The 24595-nt window shown below is 40.0% G+C and overlaps 7 protein-coding genes across 12 annotated transcripts in view; 2 read left to right on the forward strand and 5 right to left on the reverse strand.

The window, feature by feature from the left end:
* Positions 57-5362, reverse strand: LOC104701767 (myb family transcription factor PHL4-like). Of its 2 annotated transcripts, none has more exons than XM_010417515.2 (9): positions 5207-5362; positions 4453-4830; positions 1726-1831; positions 1372-1603; positions 1169-1245; positions 1030-1069; positions 719-776; positions 570-639; positions 57-451 (listed from the first exon to the last, which is right to left on the reverse strand). In XM_010417515.2, the coding sequence occupies exons 2-9, from the start codon at positions 4821-4823 to the stop codon at positions 266-268; spliced, it is 1140 nt and encodes a 379-aa protein (XP_010415817.1). In that variant the 5' UTR covers positions 4824-4830; positions 5207-5362; the 3' UTR covers positions 57-265. The 2 variants fall into 2 exon arrangements, with proteins under 2 accessions (XP_010415817.1, XP_010415809.1); XM_010417507.2 differs by having other exon boundaries at positions 719-779.
* LOC104701788 lies at positions 6038-8055 on the forward strand. Of its 4 annotated transcripts, XM_019229274.1 has the most exons (6): positions 6038-6122; positions 6365-6499; positions 6750-6854; positions 7307-7494; positions 7622-7721; positions 7792-7875. In XM_019229274.1, exons 1-6 carry the CDS (start codon positions 6067-6069, stop codon positions 7799-7801), a joined length of 594 nt encoding a protein of 197 aa, XP_019084819.1. In that variant the 5' UTR covers positions 6038-6066; the 3' UTR covers positions 7802-7875. The 4 variants fall into 4 exon arrangements, with proteins under 4 accessions (XP_019084819.1, XP_010415835.1, XP_010415840.1 ...); XM_010417533.1 differs by having other exon boundaries at positions 7622-8055; XM_010417538.1 differs by having other exon boundaries at positions 7625-8055.
* On the forward strand, positions 8413-9505 carry LOC104701812 (F-box/kelch-repeat protein At5g48990-like; the record flags this gene model as incomplete). The annotated part of the gene is made up of 1 exon (XM_019229275.1): positions 8413-9505. A coding segment is annotated over one exon (903 nt), but the record flags the coding sequence as incomplete, so codon positions are not given.
* Positions 9796-12277, reverse strand: LOC104701822 (xyloglucan galactosyltransferase MUR3-like). Its single transcript, XM_010417567.2, has one exon. It carries the CDS (start codon positions 11856-11858, stop codon positions 9993-9995), a length of 1866 nt encoding a protein of 621 aa, XP_010415869.1. The 5' UTR covers positions 11859-12277; the 3' UTR covers positions 9796-9992.
* Positions 13876-14591, reverse strand: LOC104701830. The gene has a single exon (XM_010417579.2). It carries the CDS (start codon positions 14418-14420, stop codon positions 14037-14039), a length of 384 nt encoding a protein of 127 aa, XP_010415881.1. The 5' UTR covers positions 14421-14591; the 3' UTR covers positions 13876-14036.
* LOC104701839 (NADH dehydrogenase [ubiquinone] 1 alpha subcomplex subunit 9, mitochondrial) lies at positions 14793-18196 on the reverse strand. Its single transcript, XM_010417591.2, has 12 exons — positions 18005-18196; positions 17793-17892; positions 17216-17280; positions 17016-17101; positions 16812-16896; positions 16635-16705; positions 16325-16456; positions 15940-16055; positions 15720-15843; positions 15575-15643; positions 15352-15472; positions 14793-15263 (listed from the first exon to the last, which is right to left on the reverse strand). Exons 1-12 carry the CDS (start codon positions 18105-18107, stop codon positions 15124-15126), a joined length of 1212 nt encoding a protein of 403 aa, XP_010415893.1. The 5' UTR covers positions 18108-18196; the 3' UTR covers positions 14793-15123.
* Positions 18450-24595, reverse strand: part of LOC104701848 (ABC transporter C family member 5-like) — a 7677-nt gene continuing 1531 nt past the window's right edge. For both annotated transcript variants that reach the window (XM_019229281.1, XM_010417603.2), the window contains 11 exons: positions 22343-24388; positions 21906-22226; positions 21723-21809; positions 20924-21619; positions 20671-20835; positions 20264-20558; positions 19931-20145; positions 19536-19841; positions 19371-19434; positions 19034-19273; positions 18450-18943 (listed from right to left, as the gene is read on the reverse strand). In XM_019229281.1, coding sequence (XP_019084826.1) covers positions 18831-18943; positions 19034-19273; positions 19371-19434; positions 19536-19841; positions 19931-20145; positions 20264-20558; positions 20671-20835; positions 20924-21619; positions 21723-21809; positions 21906-22226; positions 22343-24388 — 4548 coding nt within the window. In that variant the 3' untranslated portion in view covers positions 18450-18830. The remainder of the gene's footprint in view (positions 18944-19033; positions 19274-19370; positions 19435-19535; positions 19842-19930; positions 20146-20263; positions 20559-20670; positions 20836-20923; positions 21620-21722; positions 21810-21905; positions 22227-22342; positions 24389-24595) is intronic.

Genomic DNA, 24595 nt, shown 5'->3' on the forward strand with positions numbered 1-24595 from the left:
TCAAGTTTTGAATTCACCTAAGTTAAACACTAATAAATCAAAATCTGAATTCAAAATTACATCAGAAAGATGGAATTGCTCTTTTTTATTATTGTTGTTTCTTCCTAGAGAGCTGATAATCAGAAAATTAGTTTAAGAAAGAAAAAAAAAGAGAGAGAAAAGCCTGAAGAAGACAGAAAAAAGTCTCTTACTCTAATAAGTCAAACTCTACAACTCCACCAAAAACCTCAGTTTTATGATCTACCATCCCGAGAAAAGGTTCCCTTCATTCTTCGTTTCTCCGACGCTTTGCCCGCGGGGAATCTGATGACTCCTCTGAACCATTTTCAGGCTTTTCCGCGCTTGTTTTCTCCTCTTGTTCCAGTTTGCCAAAGCCTATATTTTGCTTCTCAAACATCATCGACAGCACCTTTCCCTGTTCTTCTATCCGAATTTGCATTTCTCTTTGAATCTGCAAGCACATCAAAGAAGCAAAACCCATTTTCATCCGTACTGTTTTGCAACTTCAAGTGATACACAACTAGCTAACACTATGAAGCTCAAACTTTATCATATGTTCATCGTTGTACCTCGAGCTGCTCATGCAGTTGTTTCTGAACTTCCATCTGAAGTCGCAAAGCCTCAGTGACATCTATCCCACTGCAATATCAGTAGTGAGAATTTATTAGACAGATTCAATGGTGTAGCAGTTGTGAATTCTGATGTTACCAAACCCCACCGTTTCGTATCAACAGACGTAATTTGCTCAAGCGGTCCCAACTTTGTCTCTGGTGAACCTGCTAATCATCAGATTGTTAGCAAGACTAAATGAGTCCCGGAAAAGGGTTCTAGTCTACAAAACTAGATGATATTAGAATGCAATTATGCAAACAATGTTGAGGGTTTTTTTTTATAGATATCAAGAAAATATTAGAGTAAGATAGATTAAGAAGGTTTGTATACATACGTTAATACAAAACTTTCATTATCTTAAGAAAAATGAATGCATATGAAGAAGATTCATCATAAAAGAGAGGAGCCAGTGTTTACCTTCTGATGGTTCTGGAACATATTTAGCTGTCCTATATTTCTGCAACATAAATAATAAAAATTGTAGACTTTTTACCAACAGATTATTATGAGGATTAGCATGAAACAATTTCTTGGAAATAAAAAAGAAAAACTAAACCTGCAAATGACTTTTGACATGATATATAGTCAAACCTTCGACATTCATATGCTTCAGCACATTCTTGGGAGTTGCGTCTGCGATAAAAATAAGAGACTGAATCAGAACAAATAGAACTTCACGATCTATTCAAAGTCAAGGATTTTAAAACCAAGAAGCAGAGAGAGAGAGAGAGAGAGAGAGAGAGAGAGAGAGATACTTACTTTCACCGCCACCGAGCTGGTTAACAGCGTCAACAAAAACCTCATGAAGTTCAGGCGTCCAACGCATACGTCTCTTAGCTGCTGCATTATGATTAGTGTTGCTACTACTGTTATTGTTGTTGCTGTTTGAGGATACTGTCCTAACAAGTGGACGCAAATCCAGACAAGGAGAAGGCTGCTGCAGACCAACTTGGGGTTGTTGAATTTGCGATGGCGTACTTGGTTGCTGGACCTGAAACAACAACAACTCCTCCTAAAACATGAGTCTTTTGATATGTGGAGACAAGAGACCCCACAATATGTATCGCAAAGGGAGTAAAAGAGTAGCAAACTTAATAGAACAAGATTAACAACCTCTGAAGCTGAGTTGAAATTCGTGTCAAGGAGAAGCTCTTCCAAGACAGTAGAGCTCAGCGAATCTCCATCAGTAATCAAGTGGTCATCCCAAACTGGCCAGTCACTGATAAGATTGAAGGTAAGAACTCTTCTCTCTTATCTCTTCTCAAATCCACAATACAATCTCAAACCCTAATTGATAAGCTTGGAGTTACAGTTCTCCAATCTCATCACCTAAGAACAGAGCACATGAGCTCTAACAACACAATTGATCACGCAGGATCCTCTTCACAATCCTACACTATTCTTATTTATACTCTAAACTTCACACATGCTTCTCTTTACTCTTCACATGTGCCTCTCACATGCTCTCTTATCAATACTCCCCCCTTTCAAAACAGCTTGTCCTCAAGCTGTGATCAAGCTGTGATGTAACAATTGTAGACTGCAGTAGAGAATAGAATCGTTGATGCACTGGTAGAGCTGCTCCCGAGAAACGGATCCACTGCACTAACGTGACTTATGTAAGTTGCACTGCTGTCTTTAGAGATGTGTTGTATTTGAACTTAAACCACCAGTCCTTGCAAAACTTTCTCTTCCCTAAATCTGGAAAACATATATGTAGACCACCCAAGCAAAGCACACAAACAGCCTTCATCCTAGTATCTCCAAACCTTTGAATCTGTTCCAATGCCCTTTGAATGTTAAAACCATGCTCCATCTTCATGTAGATAAGCTGTTGCAGAGTTGTTGGGATGATTGGCAGAGCTAACAACATAGATGCAGAAGTTTCAGGTTGAATTACTTTCCCAATCTGAGACCACCACACAACATTATATCGTTTGATTAGGGACTTGAGTACAATCAATCCATGCTCTCTGTTCTGTCTCCTGCCATAGTAGAGCTGCTGAACACATATTGATCTTCCGCACCATAGCTTCACCGTGAAGTTGCAGGTCATCCATAGTTGCAAGCTAAACTTTTGCAGCTTTTTTCTTTCAAACACAACGATGAAAATCTCCAAAATCTGGCCTTTGAACCTAAATCTCCAAAATTTTGAGAAGTCCATAACAACAAATTGGAATCGCTGAAGCAACATTGACAAATAGCAACTATGTTTTCTACATTGGATCAGCCAACAAGCATGCTTAATATGTTCAAACTTGATTTTTCCTCTGTGATTGGACTGGTTCTGCTTCATTAATATCTTCTCTCCTCGTAAACCCTTGTTATTATATTTGAATGTCCAGAACTTGGAACATTTTCTCTGCTGTTGCATTTGCAGCTCATGACTATCACACAAAGTACACTGCTTATGCAAGCCGTCTCTTGTCCCTTTCGCATCTGCAACTATATCTAGAAACAATAGTTGTTCTGGTGCTGAATTTTGTGCCTCCAAACTGTTCTTGAACTTGAACATCCATGACTTAGGAAACTTGCTCATCTTCTTATGTTGCAGTAAGTTGTACCCTCTAAGAAACATTTGATCGAACACTTGGTAGCCATAAGGGTCCATCTCACTACCATACACAATCTGAAACTGAGCTGCACCATTTCCATCAAAGAACAAGCTCAAATCTGTGTTTTTTAACATCACATCAACTTCTTGACTCTTTGGTGATTCTTCAGTAAAGATCCATGCTACTTCATTAAGAGCTTCAAAGATTGGATTCTCAACATGTTTTTCCCCAAGTTTTCTATTTGCCAAAGCTGAATCCATTCCAGAAAATCCTAACTGATGAACACTACGGCTAGGTTCCAAAGTAGAGATTGATACCTGAAGATGTGAAAGCTCTACAAGCTGATGGGATACTTGTGGAATCGATTCCAGTTGATTACTCTCTCTATTATGGATTGCTTTCTTCTTCTCATGGTTCACGTTCTTGACCACATTGTCTAGATTGACTAACACAGAACTGGCTTCCACTTCTCTTAGATCATCGTTTTGCAATTTCTCAGAATCATAATCGATGAACCGAGGGCTAATCAATGTCACGCCTGTGTTCATGTTACAATTCCAGTTTAACGCGTCATGCGATTGCGTTACGTCTGATGGTTGCGACGTGATCTTCCCCAAACACAAATCCACTTCTTTCTTCGATTCTTTCTTCTGCTCCAAGATTTCAATCTGTTTCTCTTCTCTAAGCTCCTGAAAGAGTCTGATTCTTTCATCTCTGTCACCAAACCGCAACACCAAGGCTGACTCCATCATTCCCCAACTGTCAAAATATCCCCATACTCGTGTTCGCCGTTGAAACCACAAGAGAGCTTCACCTTCGAGAAGACTTTGCGCAAGATTAAGCTTCTCATCTGCCGTGAAATCCTCCTGAACAAAGAAATCCTCTAGCCATGTAATCCATGGTCGCAATTCACCAACAACACCATCGAAGATGGGAAATCCCTCAAGGCACATTGCAATCAAAATCTTGCTTGAAAACCTAACTTTCTTCAGCGTTTGATTCGATCCGTGTTCACAAGCGCACCATTTGATAAGATTGAAGGTAAGAACTCTTCTCTCTTATCTCTTCTCAAATCCACAATACAATCTCAAACCCTAATTGATAAGCTTGGAGTTACAGTTCTCCAATCTCATCACCTAAGAACAGAGCACATGAGCTCTAACAACACAATTGATCACGCAGGATCCTCTTCACAATCCTACACTATTCTTATTTATACTCTAAACTTCACACATGCTTCTCTTTACTCTTCACATGTGCCTCTCACATGCTCTCTTATCAGTAACATTGTTCATGAATCTCATCGGATGCAACGATAACACCATCGTCCATCTGACTCCTTTGAATAGGAGAAGGAGAAGGAAAGTCAAAAGGATCAGGGAGTGGAGAAGGAATCCAAACTGATGACTCCGAGTTATGGAAATCACTTGAATACATATGATCAAGAACTCCATCATTAGCAGAGAGATCACTAGTTGAGTAAATATGACCAACAGATCCATCATTGGCAGAGAGCAAATGGTAAGGCGTTGCCATGAGTTGATTGTGTTGTGGATAGAAGGACATGTCAGCTGAAGGGTTTTGAAAAGACGGTATCAACGAACAAGTGTCTGAAATGTCACTCGGAACTGGCGGCCTCAACGAACGTCTCTCCATTATTGCTCTAAAAAAACAAAATCAAAAGACATAGTATGTGTGTAAGAATTAAGATTATATGCATATATATATATATATATATAAATAAATTAAGATTATATGCATTTTTATGACTAATCAAAAGTTTCTGAATTACACTCAAAACCTAACAAAATCAAAATTCATCTATGTAAAATTCTGAATCAAACAAAATGCAAGAGCAGATGATTTTACAGTCACATAGCAAAAAAAATCAGAATCAATCGGCAAAGCAAACAACAATACAAAAATATCCAAACGTACGATAAAAACAATCGAAGCTGAATCAACCAATCACAAAGCATAATCGCCAAAATTATACTCCAACCAAAGAGAAGATGATCAAAATTCCAAAAAAATCTCACCTAAGAAGAATATATGAAAAAACCCCAAACCCACGAGAGAAGGAAAGAAGAAGCCAGAGAGCGCCTTCGAACCGGTAAGAGCGATTAAACCGGGATCTTTGTACCGAACTTGCTCTGTCTCAATTTGCTGTTCCTTGTTTTCCTCGTTAGCGTCGGAGAGATGGATGAATTGAAGCGTGTTTAAAAGAGACGATCAGTCATCATTCCTTTTTTCATACGTGGAATGTTCTGGTTGGCCGATAAATTTTATATTGGTCTATTTTTTTATTTTTAGAATAACACAAAAGTAAGTAACTAAATAAAAACGTTTTTTTTCTTTCTTTTTTTCTAAATAACTAAATACAAACTTGCAAATGATGATTTTGCTCACAAATGATCGAATATTTGAGTTCATCCGGAAGGTACATAATTAGTTACAAATCTGATTTTAAGATCATAATCAAAGTTTTCTTTTTATTTATACATTTTCATCAATATTTTATTTTCTTAAAATCAGATTATGAAAAATAAAATGAAGTATTTTCTTCCTTCTTCTCAAAATTATCATTTGGGAACATTTTTATTTTAGTTTTTAATTTTCTTAAATAACAAAAGAATCGTTTGAAAAGTTCATTAAGAAGGGTAAATACAACAAACTTGCAAATGATAATTTTGCTCACAGTTGTAATGATCAAATACAGTATTTGAGTTTACCCGGAAGATACATATAATTAATTAGTTACAAAACTGGTTTTAAGATCATAATCAAAAGTATTGTTGTTTTTTTGACATTTCATCAGTATTTTATTTCACCAAAAAAACATAACTAAAATAAAATAAAATAAAAAATAATGTTGACTGCAAAACCCAAAACCCTACAGATGTTCGCGAGGCGGCTCACTTCTTCTTTCTTCAAAGGATCTTCAACCTCCTCAAGGTACCCAAACATCTTCTCTGATCTTGCGATCTTGCGATTAGAAATCTGATCGATTTAGTCCTGCATCTTAATCCATTTCGCCTATATCCGCGATTTCAAAACCTCCCATGCCCATTTTGGTGAATTGATCTATAGCCATTTAGACCTAGACGATTCGATTCGAAATTTTGGATGATCCATGTTATTTGTGATAGTTTAGGAGGAGTTATAAATATGAGCTGAAGAATGTTTCTTTGAAACAGTTCGGACAAAACAGGGAAAGCTGGGACGTTGGGGTCTTTTGGTCGGAAGGCAGTGTCTTTTGTCTTGATTACAGTCACCGGTGGTGTTGCTTTGAGTGCCCTCGATGATCTTTCTATCTACCATGGATGTAGCAGGTAATCTCTTTTTTTTTTAATCATTCCATTGAAGTTTAGCTACTGCAAATGTACATTTGAAGTATAACATCCCTAGCGTAGTTGAATTGTGAATCGGCTTTGTTTATTTCATGGTTTTTCTCCTGATTCGGATTGGTTTAAGAGAAATGCTTTATAAGCTAGTGAGTCAGTTGAAATCAAGTGAATATTTTAGTTTAGTAGATGATTAAACCATTGCTGAAATGAAAGCTGAGACCATTGGAATCTGTAGGTTTCTTATCACTGCAGATACCAATTTGACCATGATTTGCTATCAATGGGACGGGTTTATCGATATAAGGATCAACTTTGAAAGACAAAGGAACTTAAACTCTTGGTACCAGTAATACATGTAGTTTAATTAATGCTGTGTTCTTATTTCAATTTTCGTTTGAGTCTGATCGTCTGCTCTAGTGAAACTCGTTAAGCAAAAGAAGAGAAAACATTATGCTTGATGAGAACACTTTTTTTTTGGCATTGCTTCATTGTGAATTTCAACGCACCCAATAACCAGGCTTTAGTCTGGTTTCTCATGTGTAGTTCTGTCTATCTTGTGCTTGTGCCTCCCACTTTATAAGTAATGATACTTCTTTTCCCTGTCCTCGCTAGAACAATCATTCTATACGCACCATTTTGTTATTTTGTTGCGCATTCTATCGATGCCCCTCATGAATATCTCTATGCTCTTCTCCTTGTATCGTCAAAATCAATAACATAACCTGATTTCAAGAATGTGAAATTTTCATTGGCGATTTCTCAAAGAAAAGTATGTGTATGCTTAATTTTCAGCAAGGCGATGGAGAAGGTGATAAATAGTAAGGCGATGATTGAAGCTATTGGAGAACCAATTGAGAAAGGGCCATGGTACAGTGCTTCACTAGCCGTTTCTCACCAAAGGCACTCAGTGTCTTGTTCATTCCCTGTCATTGGACCACAAGGCACTGGAATCTTGCATCTGAAAGCTGTTCGCAATGGAGGTAAAAAAATTGTCTAAACGCAGCTAGTCTCTCCCAAGACAAATATGTGTTAGGATTAGGTAATCTGCATTAGCGAAATTATTGTACTCATTGGATTCCCCTTTTTTTGCTTTGTTTCTTGGCACAGAAGATAGCTTGTTGGGGTTTCTGAAGCAAAGGGACTGGGACATTCTGATGATGGACGCACTTGTCCATGTCCCCTCAAACGATGGACCCCAACAAACCTTGAGAATCAACATTTCTAACATGGTTGATCCTTCGCCTGGTATCGACAACAATAAGCCTTCGGAACCACAAGAAGAGCTAAAACGAGAGAGAACGCTGTGTGATGATGTACGCACGCTTCCGTCGTGGAGCTCCTGGCTAGGGTTTTATTTCATTCTTGTGGAGCAACAGAGAATTGAATCTTGTTGATTTACTAATAAATAATGAACACTTGAGTATACAAAAGTTGAATACATGATTGGTAATAATAACAAGTCTAGTGAATACAACAGCAGCATTGCTGTTATGTGTGTATACAATGTATTTGTCTAATACTAAACCTTCTCAAGTCCTAAATAATTGCATCAATCTTTAATTTCGAAATCATTATAAATTAATTTAAGATCATTTCTATAAGGTGCCCCTTCACATCCAATCGTAGTGAAGTGAGAGAGTGATCTCAAATCCCTAAAAGAGGAAGAAGAGGAAGGAACGGTCGCTTACGCCGTCACCAGAACCAACCCCAAATCCGTCACTTCCGGATGATTTGATAGTGAGCATCTTAGCCCGCGTCTCGCGATCGTATTACCCAAATCTCTCCTTAGTCTCCAAAAGCTTCCGATCAATCCTTGCTTCACCGGAGCTTTACCACACCCGAACACTCTTAAGCCGCACCGAGACTTTTCTCTATGTTTGCTTAAGCTTTCCTGATGAAGCTACCGGAAGCCTAATCAAACCCTAACCAGTCACACCACTAGGAAGAAGAAGAAGAAGAAGAAGAAGAAGAAGAAGAAGAAGAAGAAGAAGAAGAAGAAAGATGATGATTCAGGTATCAATCTTTTTGCTCCAACCCCAATTCTCAACTCTGCTCCTGTGGAATGGTCTTTTCTCGTTGCTGTTGGTTCTAATCTTTACGCCATTACCGCTGCAATGGAAGATTCTCAGTGCTCTAGTGTTTGGTTTCTTGACTGTCGAACTCACACTTGGCTTGAATCTCCAAGAATGCGACTGGCTCACACCAATAGTAACTTTGATGGGACTATGTATTTAGCAGGAAGCTCTGAGAGTCCAGATTCTTTGAACTGTGTTGAAGTGTACAACACAAGTACTCAAATTTGGAATCCCGTGCCGTCCAGAAAACGAGTATTTAAATTCGAAGCTATGGAAGGAAAGATTTACTTGAACCTTCCTGTAAAGTCTACTAAGGAGGCTGTGGCTTTAAAGCCAAAGGTTTGGACTTGGGAAGCGTTAGCATTGGAGACTGATTTGGATCGTGGCTCTATTTGTATGATAGATAACATATTCTATCATTATGACCCTATTGTAAGGTTTATATGTAGAAAAACTGAAGGAGCAGATTGGATAAAGTTAGATGAGCTACCTAAGTTTGCTAGATATAGTACTGTTAAATTGGCGGAGTATGGTGGTAAGCTGGTTGTTTTGTGGGACAAATATGTGCCTGCAAGTGGGTATGAGGAGAAGATGATTTGGTGTGCAGAGATTTCGCTTGAAAGACGCAACAAGGAAGAGATTTTGGGGAAGGTCGTGTGGTTTGATGCAGTTCTTACAGTCCCTAAGTCTTACAAATTCGTGTCTGCTAAATCTGCTACTGTTTGACAGGTTTGAACGTAATGTATCTGGTTATACCGCTTTTCTTTTTCCGGGACTTGTCTGTCTTTATGATAAACCTGTAACTCGTTCTGCTACTGTTTGATGAATGATGCCAAGAGACTAGCGGGTAATGTCCCTTTTTGTTCTGAAATATGTGTTGCAAAATGTCTATTTATGTGACTAGTATGACGAATGCTTGTCTTGTGCTTTTAGCGGGCATTTGTTTTTACCGTAAACATATGCACTCACTTTATCACACTTGTTCAATCATTTAGTTTAAGAAAGATCAACTACCAAAACTATGGTTTTAGACTCGTTTAAACCACACAACACAGTATCACACTTACAATTATAAGGTACTTAAAACCAAAAAAAATTATAAGGTATTAGACTGACCTACACGCATTCTTCAAAAAAACTACATCGGTTCTTGAAGCTAAAGAGTAATTACTATAACACAATTAAACAAGCGCTGACTTCAGTAAGAAAACTTGAAAAGGGTCACTTCTTATTATTAATTTCTGTGGGTAACTGATACAACAAAAATCTCAAAACAAACTTATCTCTATGAAACTGAAGAAACTACATTTGATACCAATACAACAAAAATAAATCATTTTTTTTGTCCGTATAATAGTAACCGAAAACTATATCCCAAACCTTAACAAAATGTGGTTTATGTCTCATTGTGTCTTATCTCTCTGCTCACTCTTCCATGAATTCTTAGCTGCATCTGCTGAAATAGCCGTGCCTCCATTGCCATCGTTGCTGCCATCTTCTCCAGGCTTTGGTTTGGAGAAGAACGGGTCCCACACATGGCCCCCCGCTTCCCGTTGGCCTTCCTCCAGCAACGCATACTTCCAGCTGTTCTCCTCCACGAAGTAGTCATACTCGGTTCGGCCCTCGATCATGTTCTTCCTTAACCGAGTCACCTTGTCTATCACAGCCTGTACCGAGACGTCAAATGCATCTTTTTGCGTCTCCAGTTCTGATCTCGGGTCTGCGTAGATCAGCCTTGGGATGAGGTTGATGACATTCTCTCTCATTATCTTGACCTGCTCGGCTGGAATCTGGAGGAGTCGCTCCTCGATGCTAATGTTTCTCTTCCGAACATCATCCTCGGGGATGAACACCGAGTAGGTTGTGTAGTTCTTGGGTAGATGCCACGTGTATTGAGTGTAGGCTGAGCCCGGATGGAAGAAGACCGGTATACAACCGGCAAGCATCGAGTCAAACGCCGATCTTCGGGTGTAAGAGTCTCCCTGTGGCTGCAGACAGAAGAGAGAGCTTTGAAACATTTGCATAATGCTGCTTGGTGCATGACATTTGCTCTCCCCAAAGTCGCATTCTAATAACTTGCCAACATTTGAGTTTCGGCATTGATCAATGATCTGCCCTCTGATGGATTTCGGATTGTCGGGTCGTGGGGCTCCTGCAAATGAGAAAAGCCACTTCCTTTCCAGGTTTCTCATCCGGTCTTGCCATTCAAAAACCTCTGCGTCCTTTGCTGGGTGGAAATAGGTTGGGTACGGGATCCCAAAATCATTTGCATTCCATGGGCTCGACTCAACCACAAGCATAGACATGTTCTTGGCAGCCGGTAAGAAGAGAAGCTTGTTGCCCCAATCAGTTTCTTCTTCAGACAATCTCCTGAAATCCCACGTTATCCTACCTGCCACAAGGAAATGATCTTTTCCTCTCATTATTTCCCACTCAGGCCTCTTCATGAGCCAATCGACCAACTCAAGCGAAGCAGCATCCCTTCTTGAGATATTGTATCCCCACAGGTACCTAGCAATGTCGAATCCAGCATAGAACGGCACAAAGATGGCAGCAGCAAGAGAAGAATCATTCGTCAAGCATTTATACTGCTTCATCCGGTTGCTGAATATCACATCAACAGCAAACTGATTAGTCGCGTACCAGCCTTCATCCGAGAAGACACCTTCAACATTCTCAAGCGGCGGGCCAAGGCCAGCATTGGTTGTGAACTTGCACATGTTAGTCCAGAGACTAAGCTTCTTACAGTCTCTAAGCATATCCTCATTGAACTTGGAGGGTAGATCATGAACATAAATATACTTCCCTCCACAGGGGTCACTCTTGTTGTCTACTGTCTTCAACGCTCTTATAAACGAAAACTCCTGTTTCTGCACGCTCTCAACAATTCTAGGAGGCTTGGTAAAGGTGGACACAGAGTTCGCTACTGGAGCAGGAGGGAGTACTACTGGCTTATCGATGGTAACTAAAGGCTCTTTGGGAGGTTTCGACGGAGCTGCATGAGGCTCGATAGGGAATTTATCAACCCGAAGAGAGACTGATGAAGGCTGAGACTGAGCATAGCTAGGTTGCAACTGGATCTGTTTATCAATGCTACTGCTTCCTCCTAAGACAACAAAATGGAAGTACAACAACAATGCCCAGAAAAAGAGTGATAAAGCAACCAACACACAGATTCGATTAGTCTGATTCTTCCCATTTCCCTTCTCCATCGGCTCTGTAGGAGCAACTTCTGCAGAGCGACGCCTCATAGCAACCCTCGGAATCATATAGAGTGTACGAGATCACAACATCGATAATAAGATACAATAGATCAAACTCCAAAAAAAAAACTAAGTTCCCAAATCCTAAAGAGCAGACCCAACTACGATCAAAGCTAAAAGAAGCTAACTTTGCACGAGATCGAAGTAGTTGAAGCTAAATCGTAGCTCAGGAGCAGAGAAAACTCCAGAAAGGAACCAGATTTGAGAAAATGCAGAAGTGTACCGACAAGGATCCGCGAGAGACGGAGCTACGAGGAAGAAAGAAAAGATTACAGCTTTTTTGATTGATCATTCAAGAAAAGATCTAGAGATGTGTGAAAGTAAAGATTTTTTTAAAACATTGAAGAGGCCAAGATCGATGAATTAAAGACCTGGCTTTGAGCTGGTCTCATCACCGTCAATGGGAGAAAGAGAGAAGTAGTAGTTGCTGTATTTGTAATTGAAAGCGCACGTTAGCCGGACGGCTAAATCTGCGCCGGCAGTTTTTTCCTTCTTCTAGTTGTCGGTGACCAGTGGGACCTTGCCACGTGTGTTGACATGTCGGCTTCAAGTGTCGGTGACGTCAGCTGATAAACCCTCTTTGGACTCTTTGACTTTCAACCTTTGGCTCGTAGCGTGATTCCGAGTCTCCGACGAGCGTGTGGGTATGGCTCCACGTGTAATCATGTGAGTCGTTCGTAGCGTAATGTACGTTGGAAAGATCACGTTGTAACATGATGATTACTTCAAGTTTCAAGCTCCTTGTTTAACGTCTCTCTCTCTAGTAGTATTAATTAATTATTTCAATGCATGTTAACTACTATTTCAATATGAAATAAGTTTTGGAACTAAATCGTTTTGTTGGGACCAAATATATCTCTCAACTCATGATGATGTACAACTACTGATTACAGTTGGTATATAAAGCAAATGATGAATAGCCTTTTGCAAACCTACATCACATAAACTAATCAAGTCGTATGTACTACTAATTTGTACGACCAAAATGCTCCAAACTGACTTGTTTGTAAGGGTCGAATATGAGAAAGTGACATTCGAGTGCAAAACCTTTTTCACCACTTTATTGTTTTGATGAGTAAATAAATATTTTGAGCGAATTGATGATATCTTATGTGCTGTTTTCGTTTGTGTAAATATGAAAAACTAGTACTACTGTATGATTTTGTTTAGGTGGTATGTACGCAGTACGCTCCTAGAGAAATCATATTTCTACAAGTCTATAGTAGATAAATAAGTAAACTCGAATAATCAAACTCAATAATAGATTGTTTTATATTCATGTCAACCCGAATTAGGATATTTACATTCGAACTTCCAAAATGTTTGACGTCTATGTCGGGATTAATTGTTTAAATGTTGAAATGTTCAAGGGGAAGAGTCCACGCTTTCAATGTAATCACTCATAGAGTCATAAGCCAATATAACCAATAAATAACCAACAAAAAGAAAAGAGCAAAAATATATACTTAGAAACTTTAAGAGACAAACGTGGCTTGTGGGAGTGGGGAAGTTTGTGCTCCCCAATGTTTCATCTCACATGGATACCACAAAGGACTTGCAAGAAAAAATTTATACTCTCTCTTTAAAATAATTGAAGAGAGTAATGGACTAGCATTAACTCTTTTCCAACCATAAAAATAAAATCCAATTTTTGATTCTTTAATTATTTGTTACAATTGCTCAACATGTAAGGGTGATTTGCAAAAGTGAGGTTTCAATATTGTACAAATTCCTAATTTAAGATACATATATATATATATATATATATATATATGTCCTCGGAAGATTCTTCGAACGAGATCGTGGTCTTCTAATCATCTAATGGGTGAATGGGCAAATGCATATTTAGAAAAGAAAGATTCTAGCTAATTGATATCTACTTGATTTTTATTCGTCAAATCGGTACTTAAATAGTTATAATCCCCTAGCTGAAATTCTAATTGGTACGGAGTACTTTATAGTTGTAATCCTAGCCTCGTAACTTTCGTCACGTTTGCCCCACTATAGTCCTACGCCATTTACATGATTGGGCTATAGCATTGATCTTAATCTCAATCTTGAATAATGTGAATACAACATGAGATGTAATCTAAAATTTAGACCACAGATAAGTAACTGAGGAAATAATTAAGGACGGAAGGATCACTCTTACTTCTTAGCATGATCATCTGTTGATGGGGAGATCTATACGGAATCAGTTTTTTGCCAGAACCAAGAGGAGAAGAAGAGAATGAGTACTAGAACGATGTTAAAGAGACAGACCAAGCATAGCCCAACATTCATCAGCGTCATCTCCTTCTGTTTAGATCCGTCATCATCACGGGTCATTTTAACATCTTGGATATGGAGATGAACACCGGGATCTCTTAGCTTAACCTCGCTACTGAGCAAAGCTGACCCACACGTTGCTTGAACGTTGCTGTTCACGTAGATGTTGATCCTGCAACCACTTTGACTCGCTATGTCTACATCCCTAGGTGCTACCATCACCGCCCCAACATTTCTCCCGTTCAAGTTGATTCCACCAAAATCGGATTCAGGACCAGGATAGTCTCCTTCATCTTCCATTTTGGGATACGTACTGCAAAATGATTCTGTTCTATCCCTCCAGTTTCATGATATTGGCTCTATATGCTTTGCTTGGTATTTGAGGTTTCCTAAAGTTCTTTACTGTTTTTTACACCTAGAAGCAAAGTTATATATTCTACGGTTTGCATAACTAGATTCCTTACCCGCCCCAACAACTCATGGGTGCCGGGTGCCAATGGCTCCATATCCATGACTAGATTCTAAAGATAGGTAAATGGGTATCAATGTTTCAATATCTGTACATAACCAAGTTGAATACCCTCTTGACCATGTAAAGGAAACTTCAAATCACTCAGGGTTTAAACTCTATTGCACACAGATACAAGTTGAACCATTTTTGCGCAACATACAACACCAAACTAAATGGAATTCAAAGACGAAAGCATATGGCTTTAGTTATACTCAAGAGCAAAGTCGGGACATGGAGTTCGAAACGAACCAGATACTGCATAATTTCTAAGGGGCCAAATCGCCCCATCAAGAAAGATAATGTCCCCTCTCTAACTTATAATGATGTTGATGTGTTATAATTTTTTCCAGAACACAACAAAGAGGAGGACCCGTTTATTATTGACAAAAGTAAATGAAAGGCATCAACATACCAAATCTGGTTTCCGCGATTTCATTGTGACACTTGCATGAAAAAATTAGTCCAGGAAATGACCTTTGAGCAGAAGCAGCATCAAGGATAGAAGTCTGTTGGTATCTTTTCACTGACAGTAGAACCGAAGTTAGGACCGCCCTTGCGATATTGGATAAGAAACTCGACCGGATATCCTTTCAATTTATGGGGGACAAGGTCCAAATCCTGAAACTTCAAGGCTGAAACAGCAATTGTTGTATAATAAAGAGTGAGAATCAGTCAATTCAAGGAAAAGAACTCAGTTTACTTCTATGAATAATGACTAACCATTGTCGGATACAAGTGTATCGGTTGTAAGTGTATTGATTTGATCCAGATTGAAGATCTGAGGAGAGGGTAAGGGGAAAGGGACTTTGTTCACCATGAAGTCCCTAGGAGCCGCCATTGCCTGGAACAGATTGTGACACATGTGAAATCAGTATTACTTCAAGAAGAAAAGAAAAATAGTTGGAGTTTCTACCATAAAAAGTGCACGGTTATGATCTTTTACCTTGGCTATTGGAAATGGAAGATTCACATACCGAGGCCATTCACGAATCATATCATACATGATCTCTGCCTACAAGAAACACATGGAAATCAAAACCACTGAGCTGCCACTGTGACAGAGAACATGAAGGATTATAAGAATTTACCAACTCATGAGTGGTAAAGACATCTGGACCACCCAATTCATATGTTTTCCCCATGCTGGAGCCATCATCCTTTAGAGCTGCAACGATTGCAGCAGCAACATCAACCACATAAACAGGCTGAAATCTGCAATGGAGTTATTGTCAGGGAAGGAACCAGGTCTACATTGTAATAGCTACTATGAACCGGTGAATAGAATTGCACAAAGGATGTAAGACGTACTTGGTGGTCCCACCACCTATGAGCGGAAGGAAACCATATTTTTTAACGAACATTGACCAGGGGTTCAAGATTCTGTCTTCTGTACCAATCATGGTTGCAGGTCTCATGATGGTGGCCTAGGAAACACACATACATCAGGAATTGACTAGAAGCATACTAATGATGATAAAAACTTTATATAAACCATCCCAGGTACGCTTTTTTTGCTTTAAAAACTTATGAGATTTTAGAATTTTCTAATAACACCATCTACGGGTTTTCCAGTTCTGCACAAGATCTCTAAAAAAGTAGGGAAGTGCATATAATAAATAAAACATTATGATGATTTATGATGATAATTACAAAAGAGAGACTCATGTGAGCCAAAAAGGCGGTATAAGTTTACCTCAGGCAGCGCACTCAAGACAGCTTCCTCAGCAGCAGCCTTTGCTCTCTGCATTCTTGAAGGAGATGACATTGAAGCTCCTAGGCAAGAAACTTGAATATATCTCATTATCCCCCCGTGTTCCTTAGCCACCTGAAACAACATATCCACAAAGCCCCAAGTTAATTAGACATAACCAAAAGAGCAGCTAATAGCAGAGCATATCCTCCTGACAGTTAAACATATGTTACTTATTTCAAAAGTAAGCAACAAAAATGAAACCTGTTCACCACTTTTATTGGAGACAACTCAACAGGATTCAAATACATACCAATGCAAGTTTCTCAGCAATATGATGGTTCACATCCTCAAAACTGAAATTTCTGGTCTCGTACTCTCTTCCTGAGGATTAGATTAAATATCATCCAAAAAACAAAGGAACAGTACTGGTTTTTATAAAGATTTAACAATAATTGCTAGATAAAATAAGATCGAACAAAATAACTACCAATTAGATTGATAACAACATTAGCCTTGGCCATGACAGCCTTAATCGAGTCTTCATCTCTTGGATCAAATTTCATTGGTACCACCTGAAATATACAGGCAACAAACGCACATCAGATATGCCGAGCCAAAGCATAGTTTTCTAAAAAGATGCTTTTTGAGGCATTTCATTGAAAGCATTAGGTTAAATAAAAGAATATATTACCTGTCCTAAATCTCCCATCAGCTTGAGATGTCGAGGAGAGTCCTCTGAGCCTCGGAAAGGAACGAGCACTTGTGATCCCATTTTAGCTGGAAGAAAACATTCACTTGAATTTAGCAAGTAACCAAAAAAAAAATCTGTAAATGTAAAGGAAAAAAAGATTGATACCAGACTGGTAATAACAACTGTTTAACACAACTCACCTAGCTGCTGCACAAGATAACGACCCAGAAATCCTGTGGCTCCAAATACCGTAGCTACAATGCCACTGGCAAAGCAAAGAAGAAATTATTATTTCCATAGACCAACATCTATATTCTTTTTCTCTTAACAGAAAGCTCTCGAGAAAAATTCGCTATACTGAACTCCTAAGAGATAATACATTTCTCTACAATGGCAAGTAATGTATAAAAGCGACCCTCTAAGCTTGCTTTACCCTAGCACACAAGATAACATTTCTTATTCCCATGAGAATTTACCAGCATTCTATTCTAAAGAAACAAAACCCAAGACAAACGGAACAGAGAGCTTTCGAGACAAATTCAGAATACTGCAGCTACCGCAAAACCCTTAGAGATAATAACTTACCCCGTAAATGGAATTGCAACTCATCCACAAAAGCTACCCTCTAAAGCTCAAAACTTTTAACAAAGATACACAGAATAAGCTAAAAATCCTAACACATTAGTAGTAGTAATAACATGTCTCCTTCCCATGAGAAATTCTCCAGCATTTTCTTTAGGAATTAAACCCTAAAAAAAAAAGAGAGCAATGACATACCTCACGGAAGACCTCCCACCAGTACCCTTACGAGCGAGGTGTCCCACGCCCCCTTTATTAGCCAGGGAAGACGCATAGCGACGATTATCAGTTCCATTCACTGATGGGGTCACCATTAAAAAAATCACAAATCTCGAATTAGCGCCAGACAAAATAAGCAAACAACCTAAATACCCAAATCGAAGAGAAAATATCAATGGCGGAAACTTAACGGTGATTTGAGAATCCATAGAGCGATCTGAGAGAAGAAGATGAACAGATCGAAGCTCCTCCGGCGAGAGGCCGTTGAACTAATCTCCTGGAAACTGCTTGCATCCTTGTTCTCAGTTACACGATCGATCGAGAGACAACAAATACAGATGAGCGAGAGAGAGACCGAAGAAGAAGAAGAGAGAAATGGGAACAGAAGATTTTGCTGCCTCGAGGATACAAGTGAATGGTCCTGGGCCTGGGCCTTAACAAGATCACAAACCAGCCTCTTAAAACAAAACCACGTCGTTTTGAATCTAAAACTACGTAATGAAACCCGTCGTAAGCTTAGAGTCGTGTGGCGTGTTACGTCGTTCGGTTTAAGTGAAACGAACGTTGTTGAAGAAACGACACGGTTGATATCAGATTGTAAGTTTATAAGTGTAAGACGATTATTATTAAAAAAGGGATGCAGAACGCTCGTGATTTGATGATATTATCCTACAAAAATCGAATGTAACCTTTGCTTTTCACGACAACAATGAAGCAGTCTCTACAGAACTGATCCAGCTTTATAATATAAACCTAAACTAAAAAACTTTAAAGCTTAGCAAAAATGCCTGTGACCTGAATCTTTAAATCTCCTTTTTCGTACCGAAAACTCTGGTCGTCTCCAGTGTTCTTCAGTCACCTGCACTTTATTTGTTGTACTGACACTGACAAGATCTTGAGTCCTGTGTGTTGGTTCAGACTTCAGACATATTTTCTAATTTGTCCGAGATTCGCAGCGAGATCACCTCTGTCCCGGTGGCTCGGCGAATAAGTTTGCGTTCACTTATGGTACACCGATCAGAAGTCAGGTATGCCGCTGGATCTTGAGGAGTATTCAGTCACTAATCTAAGGAACATCGATGATTTATCCTCAAGAAGTCGTGTTGGTGTGTCGAATTCTGCAACAAGACCTGCAAAGTAATCATCCAAGTTTTTAGGGTGAAGTGACAGGTGAACATTTCATATGAGAAAAAAAGGATTTTCATTTTGTGTGTATGTACCATCGCTTAGAACCAAAACCATGTCACTATCTATCACAGTCGGGATCCGATGTGCGATAGTGCAGACAGTGCAGTCTCCGAACTCTGTTCTTAGAATCTTCTGGATGAGATTATCAGTGGCTGAGTCAACCGAAGCAGTTGCTTCATCAAGTACAAGAATTCTCGCTTGTTTAAGAAGCGCACGCCCCAGAGCTACAAGCTGCCTCTGCCCGACGCTCCAGTTATCTCCATTTTCTAACACTGCATCAGCAGTTCAAATCAACGAATCAAATCAGGTTCTTAAAACATTTTCCAGCAAGATCTATGGCGGATATATCACCGCGTTTTAGCCCTATACCTGGAATATCGAGTTTATGGTCTTTCGCACGAACTATGTCCCCTAGTTGTGACTTATCTAGAGCCTGACAAAAGAAAAAAGAAAAAACAAGATCTCTAACACATTCAGAATCTAATGGTTTTCATATATGACTGAAATCAGAAGATTATTAACAATTTATTGTACCTGCCAAACTTCTTGATCAGTATGTTCTTCGAGAGGGTCAAGGTTTCCCCGGATAGTGCCTTCAAACAAGGTGGGATCTTGCGGAATGATGCTGAGACGGCCTCGGAGATCGTGAAGGCCAATGGAAGAGATATCAATGCCATCAATGACTATCTGCCCTGCATATGGCTCTATCAGCCGGAATAGTGCTTGGATCAGGGTTGATTTACCGCTTCCTGTGCGGCCCACAATCCCAATCTTCTTGCCACCAGGGAACACACAGCTGATTCCATGAAGGACAGTTGGTAGATTCTCTCCATAGCGAACCTTTAAACACAGAGGAAGGGGATGAATAATGTATGAAGCTATGCAATTGGTCTGAAACAGGTCAAGAGAAGATTAAAATTTTGATTTACCTTCAAATTGTTGATCTCAATGGTTCCGTTCTCTGGCCATGTGGCCGGAGGGTGAGCATTCTCGATAAACGTAGGGGCTTCACTAGGAATTTGACTGTACTGATAGATTCTTTCAATGGAGATGATTTTGTTCTCTAGCTTACAAAAGCTAAGTATCCAACGAGAAAGTCGAGCGTTTAAATTAAGGCCATAGGTTACTGCAAGGCCAGCCATGCCTATACAGAGGTAAATAGTATGAAGTCGGTAAAAACAACAGATCTTTGACTAACGAGTTTCTGGCGGGAAATGCAGACCATGGTCTAAAGATGGAAATGGGAGAATGAGAAAACTTACTTGGATCGATCATTCCATGTGGAAAACTAACAAGCAGGAGCATACAGAAGGCAAAGACGAAAGTAGAGAGTAGTTCCATGCGTAAACAGAGCCACTCAATTGCAGCGATGCTGCAGAAGAAAGGGCGGGCAAAGCAGTCCAGTAAATAGAGGTTTCTCTTCATGAAACGCTTTTCTTGGCCAAACCCTCTGATTGTTGCTGCACCTGCAATTGACTCACCAAAAAGATGGATAATTGGAGATTTCTGTATGCTCACAATCCGAACCAGCTCTCTAGATGAAGCCATGTAGTATTTCTGCATTTATAAGTGAAAAAAACTTGCCGTTAAAACGTATTGCAAATAGAAAGTACCCCTGAAGTTATGAAAACACCATAGAAAGAATGTTCAAAAAATTTACAGAAATTACCTGCATCCACAAACAAGCAATGCCGGTTGGGATTACAAGAAGGAACACTTGCCATGTAACGTTTGTCATCACACCAACAATGCCGATGAGTTGTATTGTTGTGGAAGCAAATCCTCCGAGCCTAAAAGGAATATCGAGATCTACGACGCTTTGATCAATAGACACCTGAAAGGTACATAATAGCAATGAGAAATACTATGCATGAAGAGAAGACGTCATAGTCATAGTTTGATTAATTTTAAAAAGAACAAACCCGATTTAAGATCCTTCCAGCAGGAGTCGAGTCGAAAAATGACATTGGCGCTCGAAAAACACTTCTGAGCATGTTCAGAAACAACTTCTGGGCGGCTGCAAGGCCGAATGTAGCGACCAGAATAGCTCGGACAAAGATAAACACTGAGCTACCAAATGCTAAGGAAATAAACACGAGGAGAAGGACCGTGGAGCTCACTTTAGCTTGGTCTCCCTCGGTTTGCGGATTTGCCCAGGCCATCCACCAGTTACTTGCAATCTGAAGGAACTGAAAGAGTGATTGTGCAATGATTATGAGTGGAATCAACAATCCTTTATAGGCTGCAGCCATATATGACCAGTACACCTTCATACTGACTCGTCCCCTCACACGTTCCTCTTCCTGAACCAGTTGTTTCTTTCTAAGCCGTTTTGCTTTCTTTTTCTCTTTGATGGCTTTCTGGTTAGACCCGGATGGCCCTTCTTGGACCTCTTTGGCTAGAATCTCAATGTTGCTCGAGGAAGCATTGGATTTCGGATTGTGTGGCAATGACTGGTCTAGCACCTGATTGCTGTCAGAGTCTTCTGATGAATGACTGGGAATGTCCATTGCTTCAATAGCTTCATGATGAGCAGACACAAGAGATAAGAAATCAGTTCCTGCTTGTAGCAGTTCTTCATACTTGCCTGACTGTATAATTTGCCCATCCTTAAGTACCTGCAGATAGACAAGAAAGTTCTTGAAGCGCTTTCTTGGTGTTGTATACTTTTCTGGGTATCTTAACATATAGAACTCTTGGCCATGTTGAAGAAGTCCTTACCAATATAAGATCCGTGGTAGGAAGAAACTCGACCTGATGAGTTACGAATATCACAGTCTTGTCTGCCAGAGCTGTCAATATATATTCCTGTAGTACATACGACAAAGTGTGGTTCAAGGAGATATACAACAAAGTGTTTGAAAAATATGTTTATTCGGTTAAACGGAGAAAACAACAGTGTACCTTGAAGAGTTCGGAGCCAGTGTGAGCATCAACAGCACTAAAAGGGTCGTCGAGCAGATATATATCAGCATCCTGGTAAAGTGCTCTTGCGAGCTGAACTCTCTGCTTCTGACCACCGCTAAGGTTTATGCCTCTGTCACCAATAATGGTCTGATCGCCATGTGAGAAGAGTTCCAAGTCCCGTTTCAATGAACAAGCGTGTATAACATTCTTGTACTTAGCCTTATCCATTGGACTGCCAAAGAGAATATTTTCTTCTATATTCCCAGACTGAATCCAGGCGGACTGTGAAACATAAGCAGCACTACCGCATATTCTGACCTGTGTATTTCAGTGTACATTTCGTGAAATTTGCTAGAGGAAAGAAATTTCTATCCCTGAAAAAAATGAAGACAGATGCATGTTTTTTTTGAAGGTTCTTGAAGTATTTCACTTACTTCACCCGAGATTTTAGGGATTTCTCCAAGTATACAAGAAAGAAAACTTGATTTCCCGGAACCAACGACTCCACAGACAGCTACTCGCATTCCTCTCTGAACTTTCAAGTGAATCCCAAACAAAGTTGGCCTCACCCATGAAGGATCCCACGAGAAACAACCGTCGTTGATCTCCACAGATGTGTCTGACGTACCTTGAGAAAGGATTGTCGTAGCATCTTCCTGCAGCTCTTCCTCTAGCAGAAGTCCTGATATCCGATCAAGAGATACTTTAGTCTGAGCCATCATAGACACCAGATCAGGAAAATTCCTTAGTGGCTCCTGAAGAATCCTGAATGTTGCAAGCGCGGAGAGAACACCTCCTGCAGTGAGCTGAGTTCCTAAGCCTATAGCCGTAGCAAACGTGATAGCAGCTACAAATATGGGTGAACTCCAGAATATAAATGTAATAAACGCTTGGGAGTACAAAGCCTTTCGAAGCCATTTAAACTCTGTATTCCTCATTTCCTCAAGTACAACCCGGTACCTATCCTCCCAAGCCTGCAATTTCAGAATCCTCATGTTCCTCAAACACTCGGAAGTCTTCCTCATTCGCTCATCCTTAGCAGTCATCAATTTGTCCTGATAGTCCTCTTGAATTTTCGCCAGTGGGATAGTGGCAATAATAGAGAAAACTGTGGCCACCAAAGTGGCTAAAGCCGCCAGTCCCACACTCCTGTACAAAATCCCGAGAGCAAGCACAATCTGTAGAGGAAGCATCCACATATCATGAAGGTACCACGAGAAATCACCTACTCTCTGGACATCAACAGCCATGTAGTTCACAATTTCGCCGCTCGTGTGGTTCTGTTTGGTTAAACTCGAGAGTTCAAGCCCTTTTCGGTACACCATAGCCGTAAGAGCTGATCTCACATGCATCCCCATGATATCAACCCCAAGATACCACTGTCGAGTTGTTAGCGTCTCTGCAAGCTTCGCCACAAAGAAGATCCCAGCGAGGATGTAACCCTCGTTAGGGTAAGTCTCTTTCCCACCCAGATAATTAACAAAGTCATTCAACAAATAAGGACCCACATAAGAAACAAGAGTGTTCAAACCGGCAAAGACTGCATTACAAGCCGCTTCTTTCCAAAACGACTTCAAGATCGCCCAAGCAAGAGAAGGAGACTTGGAAGGATTCTCAGCTTTCAACTTCTCCCATTTCAAGTTCAAGACTTTGTAATTCGTCTTTGCTCGGTCTTTAGGAGCGAGCAGAGGAATATCCTTGAGATCCAAAGGCCTCTTGGCGCCAAGTGAGAGAAGAGGGTTCAGCCACGAAAGCGTAGCAAGGCTGAACAATCCAGCATCACTATAAGAAGTAACATTGAGACACCCTGCTTCTTCTTCTTCAACAAGCAAAGGCTCATGAAGATAGGAACTTGTAATAACAACCCGAAGACCTGACACACCTCTGAAACCAAGGAAGCAGAGAAAAGCCAGAGCCGGAGCTGCAACAAAGTTCCCAACAGCGTGTGAAGACAAATAATGGTTTGAGCCGTTTGCAACAAGATCTCTGGAGTCAATAAACAAAGCCCATAAAGAGATAAAGAATCCCACAACCCACCATAGCCTTAACAAGAAAGGGAACTTTTCCGTACAAGTGTATTTACATCGAACAACTGATGTGCATAACACTAACCAAGCTAGAATCTGTGTAATCGGCGACAAAATCGCATAAATTTCTTCGCTTCTCTCCTTAACCACTCCAATAACATCGAACACTAACACCGAAACTTGCACGATCAGAACAAAGAAACAACAAATCACCGAGAATTTATAGCTTTTGGTGATTTCAACGTCGTGGGTTTCTCCGCCAACACCAACATTGACGACGGAACCCGGGCTCCCAACAGAATCATGTTTGAAGAACCGAGCTCGACGGAGACAGTAAAGTAAGCGTCTTGCGGAGATAACGAGAAGAGATAGTGAAAAGAGGCTCAAATTGATACAGATCGAAGAAGATTCCACTACTGGCAAATCGAGAAGAGCTCTCAGAGTAAAACCCATTTGTCGATTAGATTGTTATCAAAGATTGAGCTTCTGAGCTAAACAGCATTGACGAGACGAGACGAGACGAAGGGAATTGAACATCTAGAGGTTGCAGAGGAAGAAGAGAGCAAGCGTGAGTATGAAATAAGAAGGACAAGAGCAGAGTCACGATGTTGGTAGAGAGAAACGCAGAATCTGATAGACACATCGCACATGGAAACAAAA

The sequence above is a fragment of the Camelina sativa genome, chromosome 1 (assembly GCF_000633955.1).
Source record: "Camelina sativa cultivar DH55 chromosome 1, Cs, whole genome shotgun sequence".
NCBI lineage: Eukaryota > Viridiplantae > Streptophyta > Magnoliopsida > Brassicales > Brassicaceae > Camelina > Camelina sativa.